At 41.5% G+C, this 16,264-nt stretch overlaps 2 protein-coding genes across 3 annotated transcripts in view; both read right to left on the bottom strand.

Annotated features, from left to right (window-relative positions):
• Window positions 1-14,941, bottom strand: part of LOC115992989 (pentatricopeptide repeat-containing protein At4g21300-like) — a 17,718-nt gene extending 2,777 nt beyond the window's left edge. The window contains exon 1 of one of the 2 annotated variants that reach the window (XM_031117250.1): window positions 14,900-14,941. The gene's annotated coding sequence lies outside the window, so the exon portion shown is untranslated. Of the gene's footprint in view, window positions 1-14,877 lie in introns of both variants that reach the window. The other variant, XM_031117251.1, reaches the window with a different exon arrangement.
• Window positions 13,131-16,064, bottom strand: LOC115992988 (pentatricopeptide repeat-containing protein At4g21300-like). Its single transcript, XM_031117249.1, has one exon. It carries the CDS (start codon window positions 15,960-15,962, stop codon window positions 13,395-13,397), a length of 2,568 nt encoding a protein of 855 aa, XP_030973109.1. The 5' UTR covers window positions 15,963-16,064; the 3' UTR covers window positions 13,131-13,394.
• Between the last annotated feature and the right edge of the window lie 200 nt (window positions 16,065-16,264).

Here is a 16,264-nt window from a genome sequence, read left to right as displayed (position 1 = left end):
TGAACATTTGCAACTATGTAGATACAGATAAACGGTCAAAATAAAATGGGTTTTTGGGCTGCGCATCTGAGAGTTGCGATGGTGCCAGACTGCGCGCACGTATTAAAATGATTTCCTTTAAGTAATAATCTCCCAATCTATCATAAGCAATAATTTCCCCCAAGTCTGTGGTCTGAGAATCCATGCAGGACTTAGGTTCTGTTTAAAGCTATGAATAGTTGTCTTAAGTAATAATTTCCCCTTAGTCTGTGGTCCGTGGAGCCATGCAGGACTAGGTTCTGTTTAAAACTTATAAGTAATAATTTTCCCCAAGTCTGTGGTCCGAGGAGACATGCAGAACTTGGGTTCTGTTTAAAACTATGAATAGTTGCCTTAAGTATTAATTTCCCCTTAGTCTGTGGTCCGTGGAGCCATGCAGGACTAGGTTCTGTTTAAAACTTATAAGTAATAATTTCCCCCAAGTCTGTGGTCCGAGGAGCCATGCAGGACTTGGGTTCTGTTTAAAACTATGAATAGTTGTCTTAAGTATTAATTTCCCCTTAGTCTGTGGTCCGTGGAGCCATGCAGGACTAGGTTCTGTTTAAAACTTATAAGTAATAATTTCCCCCAAGTCTGTGGTCCGAGGAGCCATGCAGGACTTGGGTTCTGTTTAAAACTATGAATAGTTGCCTTAAGTATTAATTTCCCCTTAGTCTGTGGTCCGTGGAGCCATGCAGGACTAGGTTCTGTTTAAAACTTATAAGTAATAATTTCCCCCAAGTCTGTGGTCCGAGGAGCCATGCAGGACTTGGGTTCTGTTTAAAACTATGAATAGTTGCCTTAAGTATTAATTTCCCCTTAGTCTGTGGTCCGTGGAGCCATGCAGGACTAGGTTCTGTTTAAAACTTATAGTAATAATTTCCCCCAAGTCTGTGGTCCGAGGAGCCATGCAGGACTTGGGTTCTGTTTAAAACTATGAATAGTTGCCTTAAGTATTAATTTCCCCTTAGTCTGTGGTCCGTGGAGCCATGCAGGACTAGGTTCTGTTTAAAACTTATATGAGTAATAATTTCCCCCAAGTCTGTGGTCCGAGGAGCCATGCAGGACTTGGGTTCTGTTTAAAACTATGAATAGTTGCCTTAAGTATTAATTTCCCCTTAGTCTGTGGTCCCATGCAGGACTAGGTTCTGTTTAAAACTTATAGTCTCTGTGGAGGAGCCATGCCTGTAAAACTATGAATAGTTGCCTTAAGTATTAATTTCCCCTTAGTCTGTGGTCCGTGGAGCCATGCAGGACTAGGTTCTGTTTAAAACTTATGAGTAATAATTTCCCCCAAGTCTGTGGTCCGAGGAGCCATGCAGGACTTGGGTTCTGTTTAAAACTATGAATAGTTGTCAGTAGCCCAGCAAGCAGCGGATAATCATGAAAGAAAACGTGTGCTAAGCCATTCTCATTAATAATAATTCTTCTGAGGTTATTTACATTCCATGGTCGAGGTACAGCTTTTTCATCTAAATCTTCTAGGTAGTAGGCGCCTATTCCGGCCACGGATGTGACACGGTATGGTCCCTCCCAATTGGGCCCCAACTTGCCCCAAGAGGGGTTCTTTGCGCTGCCAAGAATCTTCCTCATTACGAGATCACCTGGCCCCAGAGGCCGTGGTTTGACGTTAGCATCATACCCTTGTCTCAGCTTCTGGTGATAATAGGCCACGTGAATCATCGCTTTTTCCCTTCTTTCTTCGGCTAGGTCCAGACTCTGTTCCAATAACTCGTCGTTATCGCTTGGGGTAAACGATCTAGACCTCAGTGTGGGAAAGTTGTTCTCTATCGGGAGCACGGCCTCAGCCCCGTAAGTCATCGAGAAGGGGGTTTCACCGGTCGATCGTCGCGGCGTCGTCCGATAAGTCCATAAGACATGGGGGAGTTCTTCTACCCATCTCCCCTTCGCCTCGTCCAACCTCTTCTTCAGTCCGTTCACTATGACCTTGTTCACGGCTTCGACCTGTCCATTTCCTTGAGGGTAGGCGGGGGTGGAATATCGGTTGATGATTCCAAACTCGCGGCAATACTCCCTAAAGTTTTTACTGTCGAACTGCAGACCATTGTCGGAAATGAGTGTACGCGGGGTCCCGAAGTGGGTGATGATGTTCTTCCAGATGAATTTTTGGGCGTCCACGTCCCTAATGTTGGCCAATGGTTCAGCCTCCACCCATTTAGTGAAGTAGTCTGTTCCGACTATTATGTATCGCTTGTTCCCTGCGGCCTTGGGGAAGGGTCCAACTAGATCAAGGCCCCATTGTGCGAACGGCCATGGACTCGAGAGGGGGTTGAGAACTCCTCCGGGTTGGTGGATATTCGGGGTGAATCTTTGGCACTGATCGCACTTCTTAGCGTATTCTTGGGCCTCTCTCTGCATGTTCGGCCACCAGTACCCCTGGGTAAGTGCCCTGTGCGCCAGCGATCTCCCTCCGGTATGACTTCCACAAATCCCCTCGTGTAACTCCTCAAGCAGAGATTCGGATTCTTCTGGGTGTACGCAGAGTAGGTACGGTCCAGAATAGGAGCGCCGATATAGTTTGTGGTCCTCTGACAGCCAAAATCGAGGAGCATTCCTTCGTATCTTCTCGGCTTCCAATTTTTCTTCCGGCAAGACGTCGTTTTGAAGGAAGTTCTTTATGGGATCCATCCAGCTGTGACTCTTTCTGATCTGATGGACTCTGGCAGGGCCTCTACTGATGGGACTTGCCTGGGCTAGATCTTCAACCAGGATCACTCGCGGCAGATTATGTGCCGAGGACGTGGCGAGAGTGGCCAGCGAGTCCGCATGGGTGTTGACACTCCTGGAAATGTGTGTCAGATTGAAGGACTCAAAATTCGTCTGCAGCCGCTTGACTTGTCCCAGATACTCTTGCATCCTAGTATCTCGGGCTTCCAGCTCACCCATCACCTGTCCGACTACCAGTCTGGAGTCCGAGAACGCTTCTATTATTCTTCCGCCCAACCTTTGAACCATTGTCATCCCTTGAAGTAAGGCTTCGTATTCGGCTTCATTGTTCGTAGCCGAGAATCCGAGCTTTAATGATTTTTCAATGGCAGCACCGTCCGGGGATATTAAAACTATCCCAACTCCTGACCCTTTCTGGTTGGCTGCGCCATCTACGTAGACCTTCCAATGCGTGTTCCTCCCTGTTGAAATCGCACCAACCGACTTCCCATCCATGTCCCTCTTCTCGGTTATTATTTCTATGGAGGGCTCAGCAAACTCCGCTACCAAGTCTGCGAGGACCTGCCCTTTGATGGAGGATCTGGGCATATATTTTATATCAAAGGCTCCCAAGAGCGCACTCCACATGGCGATCCTTCCTGTATAGTCAGCGCTTCGAAGCACTGCTCGGAGGGGAAGCTGAGTCAGAACGATGACCGTGTGCGCCTGAAAGTAATGAGGAAGTTTTCGGGTTGCATGCACTATTGTCAGAATTGCCTTTTCTAAAGGTAGGTATCGCACCTCGGCCTCATGTAGTGATTTGCTCACATAGTACACCGGTCGCTGCACCCCATTATCATCCCGTATCAGTACCAGGCTTACAGCGTGGGGAGCTACGGCGATGTAGGCAAACAGCACCTCATCTGCCTCAGGGCTGGACATGATGGGTGGTCGGGACAGGTAGTCTTTAAGTTGCTGGAAAGCCTGAATGCAATCCTCCGACCATGCAAACTCTTTCCACTTGTTTATCAGGAGGTAGAAAGGCCGACATCGATCCGCCGATCTCGATATGAATCGGTTCAATGCCGCAATCATACCAGTGAGCTTCTGTACTTCCTTCGGATTCCGAGGAGCCTGTAGGCTGTTAATGGCTTTGATTTGATCGGGACTTACTTCTATTCCCCTGTGGGTGACCATATACCCTAGGAATTTTCCAGACCCGACCCCGAATGAACATTTGGAGGCATTCAGCCGCAACCGGTGCTCCCTTAATATGGTGAAGATTGTTCCGAGGTCCTTCACGTGCTCGGACGCCCTTCTACTCTTGACGACCATATCATCTATATAAACCTCAATGATCTTGCCCAGTTGTGGTTCAAACATCCGAGTCATCATTCTTTGGTAGGTTGAGCCTGCGTTCTTTAGCCTAAACGGCATCACCTTGTAATGATAGTTTCCGATGGGCGTCATGAAAGCCGTTTTCTCCTGGTCCTCTAGCGCAAGGGGTATCTGATGATAGCCTTGGAAGGCGTCCAGGAAGCTCATTCGAGGGTGCCCCACGGTTGCATCCACCAATCGATCAATTCGGGGTAGGGGGAATGGGTCCTTTGGGCATGCCTTGTTCAGGTCCGTGAAGTCTACGCAGACCCTCCATTTCCCTGTCTTCTTCTTTACCACCACAGTGTTTGCCAGCCACTCTGGGTAAAAGACCTCTTTGATAGCCCCCGCTCTTTTTAGCTTTGCCACTTCGTCTTTTACGGCACTAGCATGTTCCTTTGAAGGGCGTCGGGGTGGCTGCTTCTTCGGAGTGGAAGAGGGGTTGACGTTCAGGTGGTGACAAATAAGGCTAGGATCGACGCCCGGGGCGTCGTAGGCGTCCCATGCGAACACGTCGACATTTTCTCTAAGAAATCCGACCAGTTCCTCCTTTTCTTGAGAGGGCAATTCCGAGCTGACCAGAAAGAACTTCTCCGGGTCGTCGTTGACAGCGATTTTATCTAAACTTTCACACCCTATCTCCTCGGCCAGTCCGTCGTCTTGCTCTGCCGAGGCGGCTGATTGCTATAAACTTTCAGGGGCCGAGGACTCGGCATGGGGCCGATGTAAGACGGCGGCCACCATACACTGCCTGGATACGGCCTGATCTCCTCGGATCTCTTCCATTTGTCCTTTGGATGGGTATTTCACCTTCTGATGAAGTGTGGAGGTTACGGCTTCCAGGGCGTGGATCCATAGCCTGGCGACTATCGCGGTGTAGGGTGAGTAAGCGTTGACGACGATAAAATTCACTTCCACCACCTCCGCCCCAGTCTGTACGGGTAGTCGGATTTGTCCTTTTGGCGTAACCATTCTTCCCTCGAAGCTAAGAAGGGGGGAGTCATAAACTGTCAAATCTTCTGGCTTCAGGTTCAGCCCCTTGTATAGATCAGGGTACATTATCTCTACTGCACTTCTCGAATCCACCAACACCCTTTTCACGTCAAAGCCCCCAATCCTCAAAGTGACCACCAAGACATCATCGTGAGGTTGAATAGTTCCTCTCTTATCCTCATCCGAGAACCCCAGTATCAAAGAGCTTCCCTTTTTTGACCTTTTGTGTTCCCTCTGCCTGCTCCTGGAGGGGAGCCGATCAACAGCTAACACCCTGGGGATGGGTGGTCCCGTTCTTCCTAGTGCAGCGAAGATGACATGTATCGTCCTGGTGGGTGGTCTTAAGGTCACGTCCTTTCGAGGCTCTTGTGTTGCTTGGCCGGTGTGGCCACTCGATGGGTGCAACAGGTGACGTAACTTTCCTTCTCGGACCAACTGATCCAGATGATTCCACAGATTCCTGCAGTCCTCAGTAGTGTGCCCATGGTCTTGATGATAGTGGCAGTACAGGTTCTGGTTACGTTTGGAAGGTTCTCCAGCCATCTTTCCCGGCCACCTGAAATAGGGCTCATCTCTTACTTTCTCTAGTACCTGTTGTACAGGCTCTCTGAATATGGCATTCACTATTTGCGGGTTACTCTGCCCAGCCTGTCGCGAAAAATCTCTCCTCGGCTGACTATGATTGTGCCGTTCCGACCTGAAATCATTTGCTTTGGGGTGGATAACCTTCTCCTTCCCCTTCCCTTGCAGCTGATCTTCCTCCACTCTTTTGTACTTGTCTATCCTATCCCTCAACTGATCAACGTTGGCAACCGGTTTACCAATGAGGGATTTCCTTAAGCCATGGTCGGTGGGGAGGCCGCTTTTAAATGTGCTAATAGCGACAGCATCGTGGTTATCATTCAGGTCATTATATACTTCCCAGTATCTATCGGAGTATGCTTTCAGAGTCTCTCCCTCGTGCATGGACAAGGACAATAGCGAACCGAGGGGCCTGGGGACTCTGGTGTTGGTGATAAAGCGAGAGTAGAAATCCCGAGTGAGCTGCTTGTAAGAGCTTATGGAATTTGTCTTCAGGCCGTTGAACCACCTCATCGCCATTGATCCCAAGCTAGACAAGAAGATTTTACACATAAGGGCCTCATTTTGCGAGTAGATCGCCATCTTTTGGTTAAATTGACTCACATGCTCTACCGGGTCTGATCGACCGCTATAGATGGCGAATGCTGGTTGGTTGAACCGTCGAGGCAGCTCAGCCCCTTCAATTCTATACGTGAAGGGGGATCTTGAAACCTGATCCAACGCCTTCTTCATGGCGTCGTTTCCCGAACCCTTACTAGATGTGCTCTCATACTTCCGCACAGGGCGTGGTTCCTTTTCGTAGGTAAAGGTTTCACTTGGGGGGGTCCTTGACCTCCGTCGGTAACTCACATCCTCCGCATTAGAGGACTTGTCTGAGTCTGAAGGAGATCGCCTTCGCTGTGCTCGTCGTAGCTTCCTCTTCAGATCATCTATCTCTCGTTGCATGGCCTGGTGACTATTTCGCTTCTGGGACACGTGACTACCTATCTGAGTGTGACTCTGGCTTGTCCGGATAGTATGCACACTTCCCTCACGATTTCCCCTGTGGCCTGGGTTGACGGGGTTATTTTGCCTCTGGGACTCGGCGGGTTGTGTCTGTTGGGAGTCAGCCTGGTGAGGATTCTCCTGGTGCGGACCTAGTTCTGCCATGCTTGACCGTTGTGCTAGCTGATGCTCTAGTTCTTCCCACAGACGGCGCCAATTGTAATTGCACGATTTTCCTGGCCCAAATTCGATTGATCAGGCCCTGGCCCAAAGCGCAACCCACAATAAATATTTGTAGAGGATGGGTCAAAGAACTTGGTCTCAGTGAGTCTATTCGGTCTGATACATGGACAGCATTGTTGCAGAAAATAAAAACACCAGAATGGATCTCTCACGTATAAGTTTATTTCTTTAGTTCCTCATACAGAATTTTTCGTCCCCTTCTCTAAGGGACTCTACTACATTATATAGTTCCCTTCTCTCATCTCAACCCTACACTTGTTGACTATCTAAGCACCTACTTGAGTGGCTGTCCCATCAGACGCCTTCATCTCTCCCCATGTGAGTTGCAGAGGCCAAGGCGGTACTGTTCAGGGGTCATTTCCTCATTAATGCGGCCAAGAGGGTGGTTGGGGCGCAATTAATGTGGTGGTAGCTCTCCATGGGATATTTTGGATTTTATTCATTTTATATGTTGGGAGGATGAACTGAAGTGGCTGGGGAGAGTTCCTCGTCTGGGCTTCGTGATGTCCGAGGAGGAGTTACTCCTCGGACAGGTTTCCTTGGCGTTTATTGGGATTGAGTAATGCTTCATACGTGGTTTCTCTTCGGACAGGACGTTCCTCGGACGGGCCTGAATTTGGAATAGCCCATTATTTCTGGACCGGGCCCCACAGTTATTATTATTTTTTTTTTCAGCTTCTATTTATATAGAGAAATATTGAAAACGATAACTTTGTGTAGTTGCTTGATGCTCTGTTTGTTGCAGTGGCTAGTATTTCTTCTGAGTCTGATGAATAAATTTTCCCATTCATTAAATTATAAAAATAATAATAAAGAAAAGAATATCATTGAGAACTCTCGTATATGTTTCTCTTTCATCATTTAATAATTATTTTTATCGAGGTACTTTTCTTTTCTTTTCTTTTCTCATTATTGTTGATTGTTTAAAAGAAAATATGAATTTGGGATAATAAATGTTTGTTCTAAGGAGGTCACTTATCACTTATCAGTGAGACAACTTTTCACATCCACACAATTGCTTTACGGAAGACCATGACCTAATTATAAACAAAGTAGTGGTGTAGAAATCTCTACTTTATTTGGAATAATCAAATCTGCTTTAATTCATCTCAAACTTTAATCATTTCTCACTAGTGCCATCTTGTCCTACAAACAGGAAAAAAAGGCGGCATGTACTTCATAATTATTTGGTTCCATTTATTGTTTTTCCCTCGTAATATAAAGAGCATACACATGCATGGCATGTAGGCATTTACATACAATACAGACATTTACATAAATGACTACAAGTTGAGAAAATCATATTCAAGAATATTTCAAAGATGAATCCTTTGAACGAATTAATTCAGATATGTATAACAATTGTCAACAAGTTTCGAACTTTTTTGTAATGTAACACTAAAGTCTAACTAGATGACTATGAAATAGTAACTCAATTTAGACAGCTTTTTCTCTTTCTATTTTCATTCTTTTGAAATTGATAAGATGTGAAATAATTTTAGGTACAATTTAAATTCCAGATAGACTACTATATACATATATAGAGAGAGAGAGAAACAAAACATAACCTGTTGATGTATATGACATCATTGATCCTTAAAACTTCCAAATTAGAACATTCTAATTTGCCATGAATCCTACAAGGAATGGATTGGTTAGAGTCCATACCTATAAGCAAAAGCCACATATTTGCTTACCTCATTATCAAATGTTTGTGTGGGCATACACATGCCAAGCAGGCCAGCACCATTTAATATTTGTTACAGCTTAAAGACAGCTGGTTGATAAAAAAATTAAAGAAAAAAATACCCCAAATCTGATTCACATTTGGATAGAAAGGCAAATTGATTCTGGTAAGATTTTGGATTAGGTTAACCAATGATTGGCTCTGGTCCTCTCTTTAGGCAACAAGGCATAGTGGGATTAGAATTTTAAAATTTGTAATTATTGATCACATAGAACACTGCTTTGGTGAGACTAGATCTAGCCTTCACAATTATAATTATTGATCAGGAATCAAGACAGTATTCACTAAATAGAATTTTTTAAATATGCATCACAGAAAGAACTGTGCTTGTATTGCATCCCCAAGGTGTTAAGATAGTGGGTTTAAGCTTTTGCTAAGTACTAACTTTTTTTTTAAGATCTTTTAAGGCAGAATACTCACTTTATTTTTATACATGTAAATATTGTCGCTTTTGTTGACGGATATGCATAGGGTAAAAAAAGAAAGGGTTGTTGATCTTTACTCACTTTAATCTGGTTTAGTTTTGCCTTACTCTAGTTTGGCAAACTAAGATTGTTGCATGCATAAGACTGGTTAGCAAATTAAATAGAAATCTCTTTGGAACATTATTCTAGAGTCTTCTTGAGTAGTAAGTTAGTAACAAGAGATCAATCAAGTCTCCACTGCACAGGCCAAACTGTAAAACCTATCAATTGCATTAGAAATTACACACCCACCAGCTAAAGGAGCCTAAATTCAACAATTCAAACAAATCCATGGTTGAAACCGTTTTAAAAGGAAAAACATGCAATCCAGTCAGATTCTCTCAAACCTTTTTCAATTAGCAAGTTTATGGAGCTATGTAGCACATGTTCTACTGGCTACTGCTCACCAGTCTTCTACAACAGTTTAGGATGTGGGACAGGTAGTTAACATCAAGACACAACCTACCTCTCTATAGTTTTCCAATAGGATGCCTAACCTAGTGATGTAACTTACCAATATGAGATTATCAGAATGCTTTCAGGGTTCAACGTTTTCTACCCTCCAGGCTAACATGTGCATGAAACAAAAAATCATTAGCTGAGCTACCTAGGTTCAAATATCTTCTCACTTTAAGATTTCAACAAGTCTAGTTACCCAAAAATTTCCAGAGTCTTTCACTTTAAGATTTCCACAAGTCTAATAACCCAAAAATTTCCACATTTTTTTTCTTAATTTCTGAGGTAGTATTTTGTATTCAATGCACAATAAAAATGATATCAGTAATGGAGATCTTGTAGAAGTGATGTTGCATCACTCATAACTTGACACATCAACAAGTTGTGGAAAGATATTGTGTTTGCTAGTTCCTAATGCGGATGGCAGTCCCGTTACGGTGGTGATCACAAAAGCAGAACAATATGTTTGCAAAGAGAATAATATGTCTTGAAACAAATGAGGGTCCATCTATTTATAAACTCTCTCATGGTTCTCATGTCTTTTCATGAAGAGATATATTTTGTCCAAAAGATATAGTTGTTCAATAAAACATTAGTTTAATAAATCATACTAATATTTTTGTGAAGAAACACATCCACCAAGTGGAATTATTGCATATGTGAGATTGCTCCATATTGGTGCCCATTATTACCACCACACACTAACAGTGTCCTTAGCATGCTCGAAAGATTTTTCATATGTGCTTCTAACATCACATCAACAATCAAGCATCACCCACTCTCTAAAGATGATGAGTAACGATACCACTGATGTTGAGTAATTTCTAAAGATGATAATTTCTCTTATTTTATATAATTCAAGAATACATATTAAAGAAATAACTAGTACTGTTTGTTTATTTGATAACCATATCATTCTATAACACATGCCCAAAAAATAGGGGGTGCTTAAGGCACATGTGGGGTATCCTTATAAGTAGAATTAATTCATTATTTTATTTTATTTTTACATTTTTTTTTCACACTGAAATACTTTGTGCCAGAGTGAAGCAATTCCCAAAAAGTAGGAACCCTAACTACAAGTGTAGAACTGAAGTTTTACAATGTCCTCATCTTAATTTTGAGCAAAAAGAAGAAGTCCTTATGTTGATAATTTTCATGAATTACATTAGACATTATTAATGATTTGACTCTCAGCTTTTGAAAACCATTTATCCTCACCGAAAAGTTAACACGTAAGATCGACAAGTTTTGTTAACAGTTGACAACTTTGTCTATGCTGGTTTAATCCATGGCTCAGATTTTCAATAAGCAAATAATAAATGATTAAGGGTTTGGAAGTGTCAGGGATAGAAGAAGGTATGTTTTCCACAAGCCTAAAATCAGATTTGGACCTGTCAGAGGTCTACTTGTTACCTTAACATTTCTTTAAAAATCCATTCCTAAACTCACTATGAGTTCCACAGTAAAGACAAACTTGTAAACAAATTACATAAAGTTGAATAGAATTTTTATTTTCTACTCTTCCTTAAAATTTACTCCTAGGAATTGTATAACCAATGGTCAACAAAATTTTAATGAACTTCAAAACCGTAGAAGAGAAGGATCAAAAGTTTCTAAGTTCTAACTGAAACTCAATATAAATTCAACAACAAAGCAACAGACCGTAAAACTAATTAGAACACTACTACTTTCAACAAATTTCCACATTTTGTACGTAGAAAGTATGCCTAATTTCAGAAGCCAATGGTAGCTCATGTGTGAACGAGACTCAAAACAAAAAGAACCAAAGCCCCAGCATGGACAAAGCCCAATTACCAAAATGAAGCATGTTTGACCATATGCAATCCATAATGATCCACAAATACATCATATGCAGTCCTCTGAACTCCACCATCAAAATAAAAGGAAAAACTTAAGTCGATTTTTGCTGAAAATTTGTCAACAATGGGAAATTGCTAAATGCTAAGAGGCTATGGACGTTCATAAAGTTATAAGCAAGCTACAGTATTAAGAACTGATGAGACTGATTAGGCAATGAAAATTTAAGGAAAATGTGTTAGAAGGAAGTGAATCTCTATAAATTATCCCAGTTTGACTTTTAAGACATTATAATTTATATACTACACTTCTGAATTGAGTGACAAGTATGGAAACTTCCAATGTGGTGGTGATATATAGCACACTAAATTGCATAAGCACATAATTGAGATACAATATGTATAGCTTCTTATTCTATTTGGGGGGGAAAAAAAGACACTAGATTAAGTCCATAAGATGGACAAAAATCAGTGGTGAAAATGCCCACCGGTAATATCACCAGTCTAATTAACTATTGCATAGCACTATAGTAACCAGAAAGATAATGGATGCTTTGCAAGACATCAGCCCATTGAATGAAAAATAGGGTGGGTTTTTTAGAAAGTAGCATTTGACTCCAAGCTTCTAGGCAAAGCATCAGATAAAGTTGTACAAGATTATAAGGACAATGTATTACCGCTGAAAAATAAGAGAGCATCAAAGAGCCATGAATGAATGTAAAATCAAACCTCTAGAAGCAGATGATGTTGAAGGAAGTCAAGGGCTTTTGTCCCAACTTCACAGTAGGACCTTGCTTGAGATCTTGAGTAGAAGTTAAATTTGCTCTGTATAAAATTTGAGCCTCTTCAGGAATTAGCAGAAGTTGAGAGTAGAGTGTCAATATCTTTGGGCCATGTTGCATTATAGAGTAACACAAGTGGATGTGCCTTGAGATAAGAAATGTGGAGAACAAAAGCAATCACAAGCCAAGAGATGGTAAAATTATTATTCCCAACAAATTGTCAGAGGGAGTAGCATTGCAAATTAGCTCACTGTAATTTGGCTTTCCAATTGAAACTTTGAAGCAAGCTCCATAAGAGTAAAGCCAAAGCTCATTAAGCCCATGGCCAACCCTATTAATTTGATGAAAATTTTTGGAATGAATTCTGGCCCTACTATTTCTTCCACTTATGTCATCAATTATGTAACTGAACTTAAAGTAGTGACTAAACACAGCACCGTTGATCTCAAAGAGGACCCTAAATGTTCACTAAGGAGCCACATCATAGATTGGTATGTTAAGTTTTGCAAACATTCTTTTTTGTTTAGTCATTATCTTATGGTTTCAACCATTAACAACCACCATGCCAAGTTGAATCTAATATTCATAAATGAGAAAAGGAAACAAAAGAAACAAAAAAGAACCATCTCACCATCTTTAGGGGACAATCTCAGGTCTTAAAATGACATATGACTATGCTGTATAAATTGTTTAGGTCACAAAGTTCATAGTGAATTTCATTTTCCATGTCATTCAAAAGTACAGTGTTTTTCTTGAATTTCAATGTGATGTTTCCACCTTCTTGGGTGACCAAGGTCTTACCTTGGAAAACTTTATTAAGAGAATCTGAACATTGCACAGAAACAGCAGACTAATTCAATGGATCAAGATAAATTTTTTCATGTGTTCAGATAAGTATAAAATTCTTATTGGATATATTAAAGTAATATATTATTTGTTTTCCATTAAATTGAGAACACAATATCATTTCAATTTGATACAGGTATATATAATCAAGATCAATTTTTGTGTTTACAAAATAATTATATACTAGATTGACAAATACAGTGTAGATAACAAAATTTGAATTTCTTGTATCACAATCACAGGCTTCTTTTAATCATAGAAGCTCAAATATATCTCCGTCGATAAGATAACAAGATAGAAGAGCATAATTCAAAAAGCAGCAATGCCCTCACTTACCTTGGCAAGACACCAAACCAACATTAGATATTAGTTACTGTTGACACTGACAATAAAAAATTGATATTTTTTCTGGTAATCACAATCCCATGGTTTGTGGGTGCATTGGAAGGTAAAGCTGAGGAACATAGCCCTCTTTTCTTAGCTCTAGAAGAAGATTATTCAGTAGTGAATAGATCTCAGCAGATTGTGGATGACTTCCATCTGCAGCAGAAAAAATATGGGTGATGTTATTGATGTCAATCCAGCTGTACCCAGGTACCTTCTGAACTTGTCTTTCTTTCATCAAACTCCGTATCTTATGCACACTCCCCCACTGTCCAGCATCAGCATGTATGTTTGAAAGCAACACATAGTAGCCAGAATTTTGTGGGTCTAAATCAAAAAGATGTCTAGAAGCTACTTCAGCAAGTTCAACATTGCCATGGACTCGACAAGCACCAAGCAATGTCCCCCAAACACCAGCATCTGGAGTGAATGGCATACTCTTTATAGTTTCAAATGCTTTATTCAACCGACCAGCGCGTCCAAACAAATCTACCATACATGCATAATGCTCCATCCGTGCTGGAATTCCATATTCCTCAGTCATGCAACGGAAGTAATGAGCTCCGTTGTCAACTTGGCCAGCATGAGCACAAGCAGAAATTATTGCAAGAAAGGTGACATGATCAGGCTGAATTCCATTTTCCAACATTTCATGGAATAGAGTGAGAGAGTCCTTGAGATGACTGTGGTTCCCATAAGCAGAAATTATGCTATTCCAAGAAACTTCATTCTTCCCTTGCATCATGTCAAACACAGAGCGAGCAGAATCCAAGTTTCCACATTTAGCGTACATGTCTATCAGTGCGCTCTCAGCAAAAAGGTCAGAGCTGAATGCACCTTTAATCATGAAACCATGGATCTCTTTCCCATAATGCAGTGATGATAAGGCTGCACAAGCAGATAGTGCAGCTGAAATGCTTACACAATCATACTTGGTTCCTCCCTTCCCCATTTGATGAAAAAGATTGATGGCCTCTTCTGGTTTACCATTCTGGGAATAGCTTGTGATCATTGAGTTCCAACACACACTATCCTTTTCTGACATCCTTTCAAAAGTATGATGAGCAAGATCCAACCTTCCACATTTAGCATACATGTCTGTAATCGCGCTTCCAACATGACACCTCCCATCAAGCCCATTCTTGAGTATGTTACAATGCAATTCCTTCCCCAAGTTCAGGGCAGCCAAACCAGCGCAAGCCGGCAGAACACTTGCCAGTGTTACAGAATTCGGTCTCATCTTCTCCTTCAGTAACCACCTGAAAATGTCTAAAGCGTCAGTATTCATTGCATTAAGTGCAAGCCCTGAAATCATAGTCGTGCAAACAACGACATCAGCTGTGCTGCTTTGGCTAAAAAGTTTGCATGCCATCTCCACTTTCCTGCACTTTAAGTATATATCAATAAGTGCACTCTTCAAGAATACATCCAAAGGCACACCATGTCTTACTATGTAACCATGAATTTCCTTACCTTGTTTGAGACATGCGGATTCAGTCACTGATGGAAGGAAACTTGCAAAGGTGATCGAGTCTGGTTTGAAACCAATAGATATCATCTCACGAAACAAATGTGAGGCCTCGCCCATACACCCATTTTGTACAAATCCGGAAATCATTCCATTCCAAGTTACCAAATCAGTTTGCGGCATCCTATCAAATAGCTCACATGCATCAAACAGTTTCTGGCATTTCGAATACATAGCTAACAATGTGTTAGCCACAGGGGAATCCAACTCCAACCCACACCTAATAACAAGTCCATGAAGCTGGGTCCCCAAAACAACCATTGCTTCTGAGGCACAAACAGACAATATACAAGCAAATGTCACTGAATTGGGCCTAATGTCACTATATCTCATTCCCAAAAACATTTGCAGAGCACTACTACTATCTGCATTTTTTACATAACCATTAAGCATAATGTTCCACATTACACAATCTTTATGAGGCATTTTATCGAACAAATACCGCGCATCACCGATACAACCATTCTCTGCATACAATTTGATCAAAGAACTACCCACAAACACATCAAACTCAAAACCCGTCAACCGAATTGTTTGGTGAACTAACTTACCCAACCTTACATTATTCAAACCACCACAAGCCTTTATCACACAAGGAAAAGTATACTTATCGGGAGAAATACCACAACCCAACATCTTAAAGTAAAACAACAAGGCAAAATCAAACCAACCCATCATTGTAAACCCTCTAATCATCCAATTCCAAGACCAAGCCGAAGACCTGAGTTCAAGCTTATAGAACACGTTCTTAGCATCCACAAAACTGCCACAAAGAACATACATGCCCAAAAGCTTTGCAACCAGAAGACCATTGTTGTTGCTATAAGTATATCCACTGACAATGACCTGGGCATGAACCTGTCTACCTTGTTGAAGAACAGAAGGGCCAGAACAAGCTTGCAAGATTGATTGTAACTGGGTTGGCGAAGCCTGTTGTTCAGCATTCGAGTAAAGCACACGTGAATGTTCAATGTGGTTACAGTTGGTAATGGTGTGTATGAAGTTGGGTGATGAGATTCGTGTAAAGCGTTTAGACATAGCTGAAAATAAGAGTTTGTGGGAATAAGACATGTTCAGTGGAACAATAAAGCATCTTTGTTTGTGGGCTGTCTACTCTTCTTGTTCTTCTGTCCAACTACCCAGAAAACATAAGCAAATGCGTAAATGGAAATGCATGTAATCACTAGCAACTAGCAAGTGCCAATTATTCTTGTCATATTATAATTTTAATTGGATTAGTAAATATCAATTGAAAAGAAAATCCATATATATATATATATATATATATATAATAGAACACAACACAAGATATAACAAGCTAATAAATATTATTAGATTCAACAATTTTTTTACATTAGATATAAGAGACACTG

Source organism: Quercus lobata, chromosome 5, assembly GCF_001633185.2.
Source record: "Quercus lobata isolate SW786 chromosome 5, ValleyOak3.0 Primary Assembly, whole genome shotgun sequence".
Lineage (NCBI taxonomy): Eukaryota > Viridiplantae > Streptophyta > Magnoliopsida > Fagales > Fagaceae > Quercus > Quercus lobata.
This window is presented reverse-complemented; position numbering and strand designations above follow the sequence as displayed.

Coding starts and splice junctions, on each gene's coding strand:
- LOC115992988 (XM_031117249.1), bottom strand. CDS start 15,962: ATGTCTTATTCCCACAAACTCTTATTTTCAGCTATGTCTAAACGCTTT.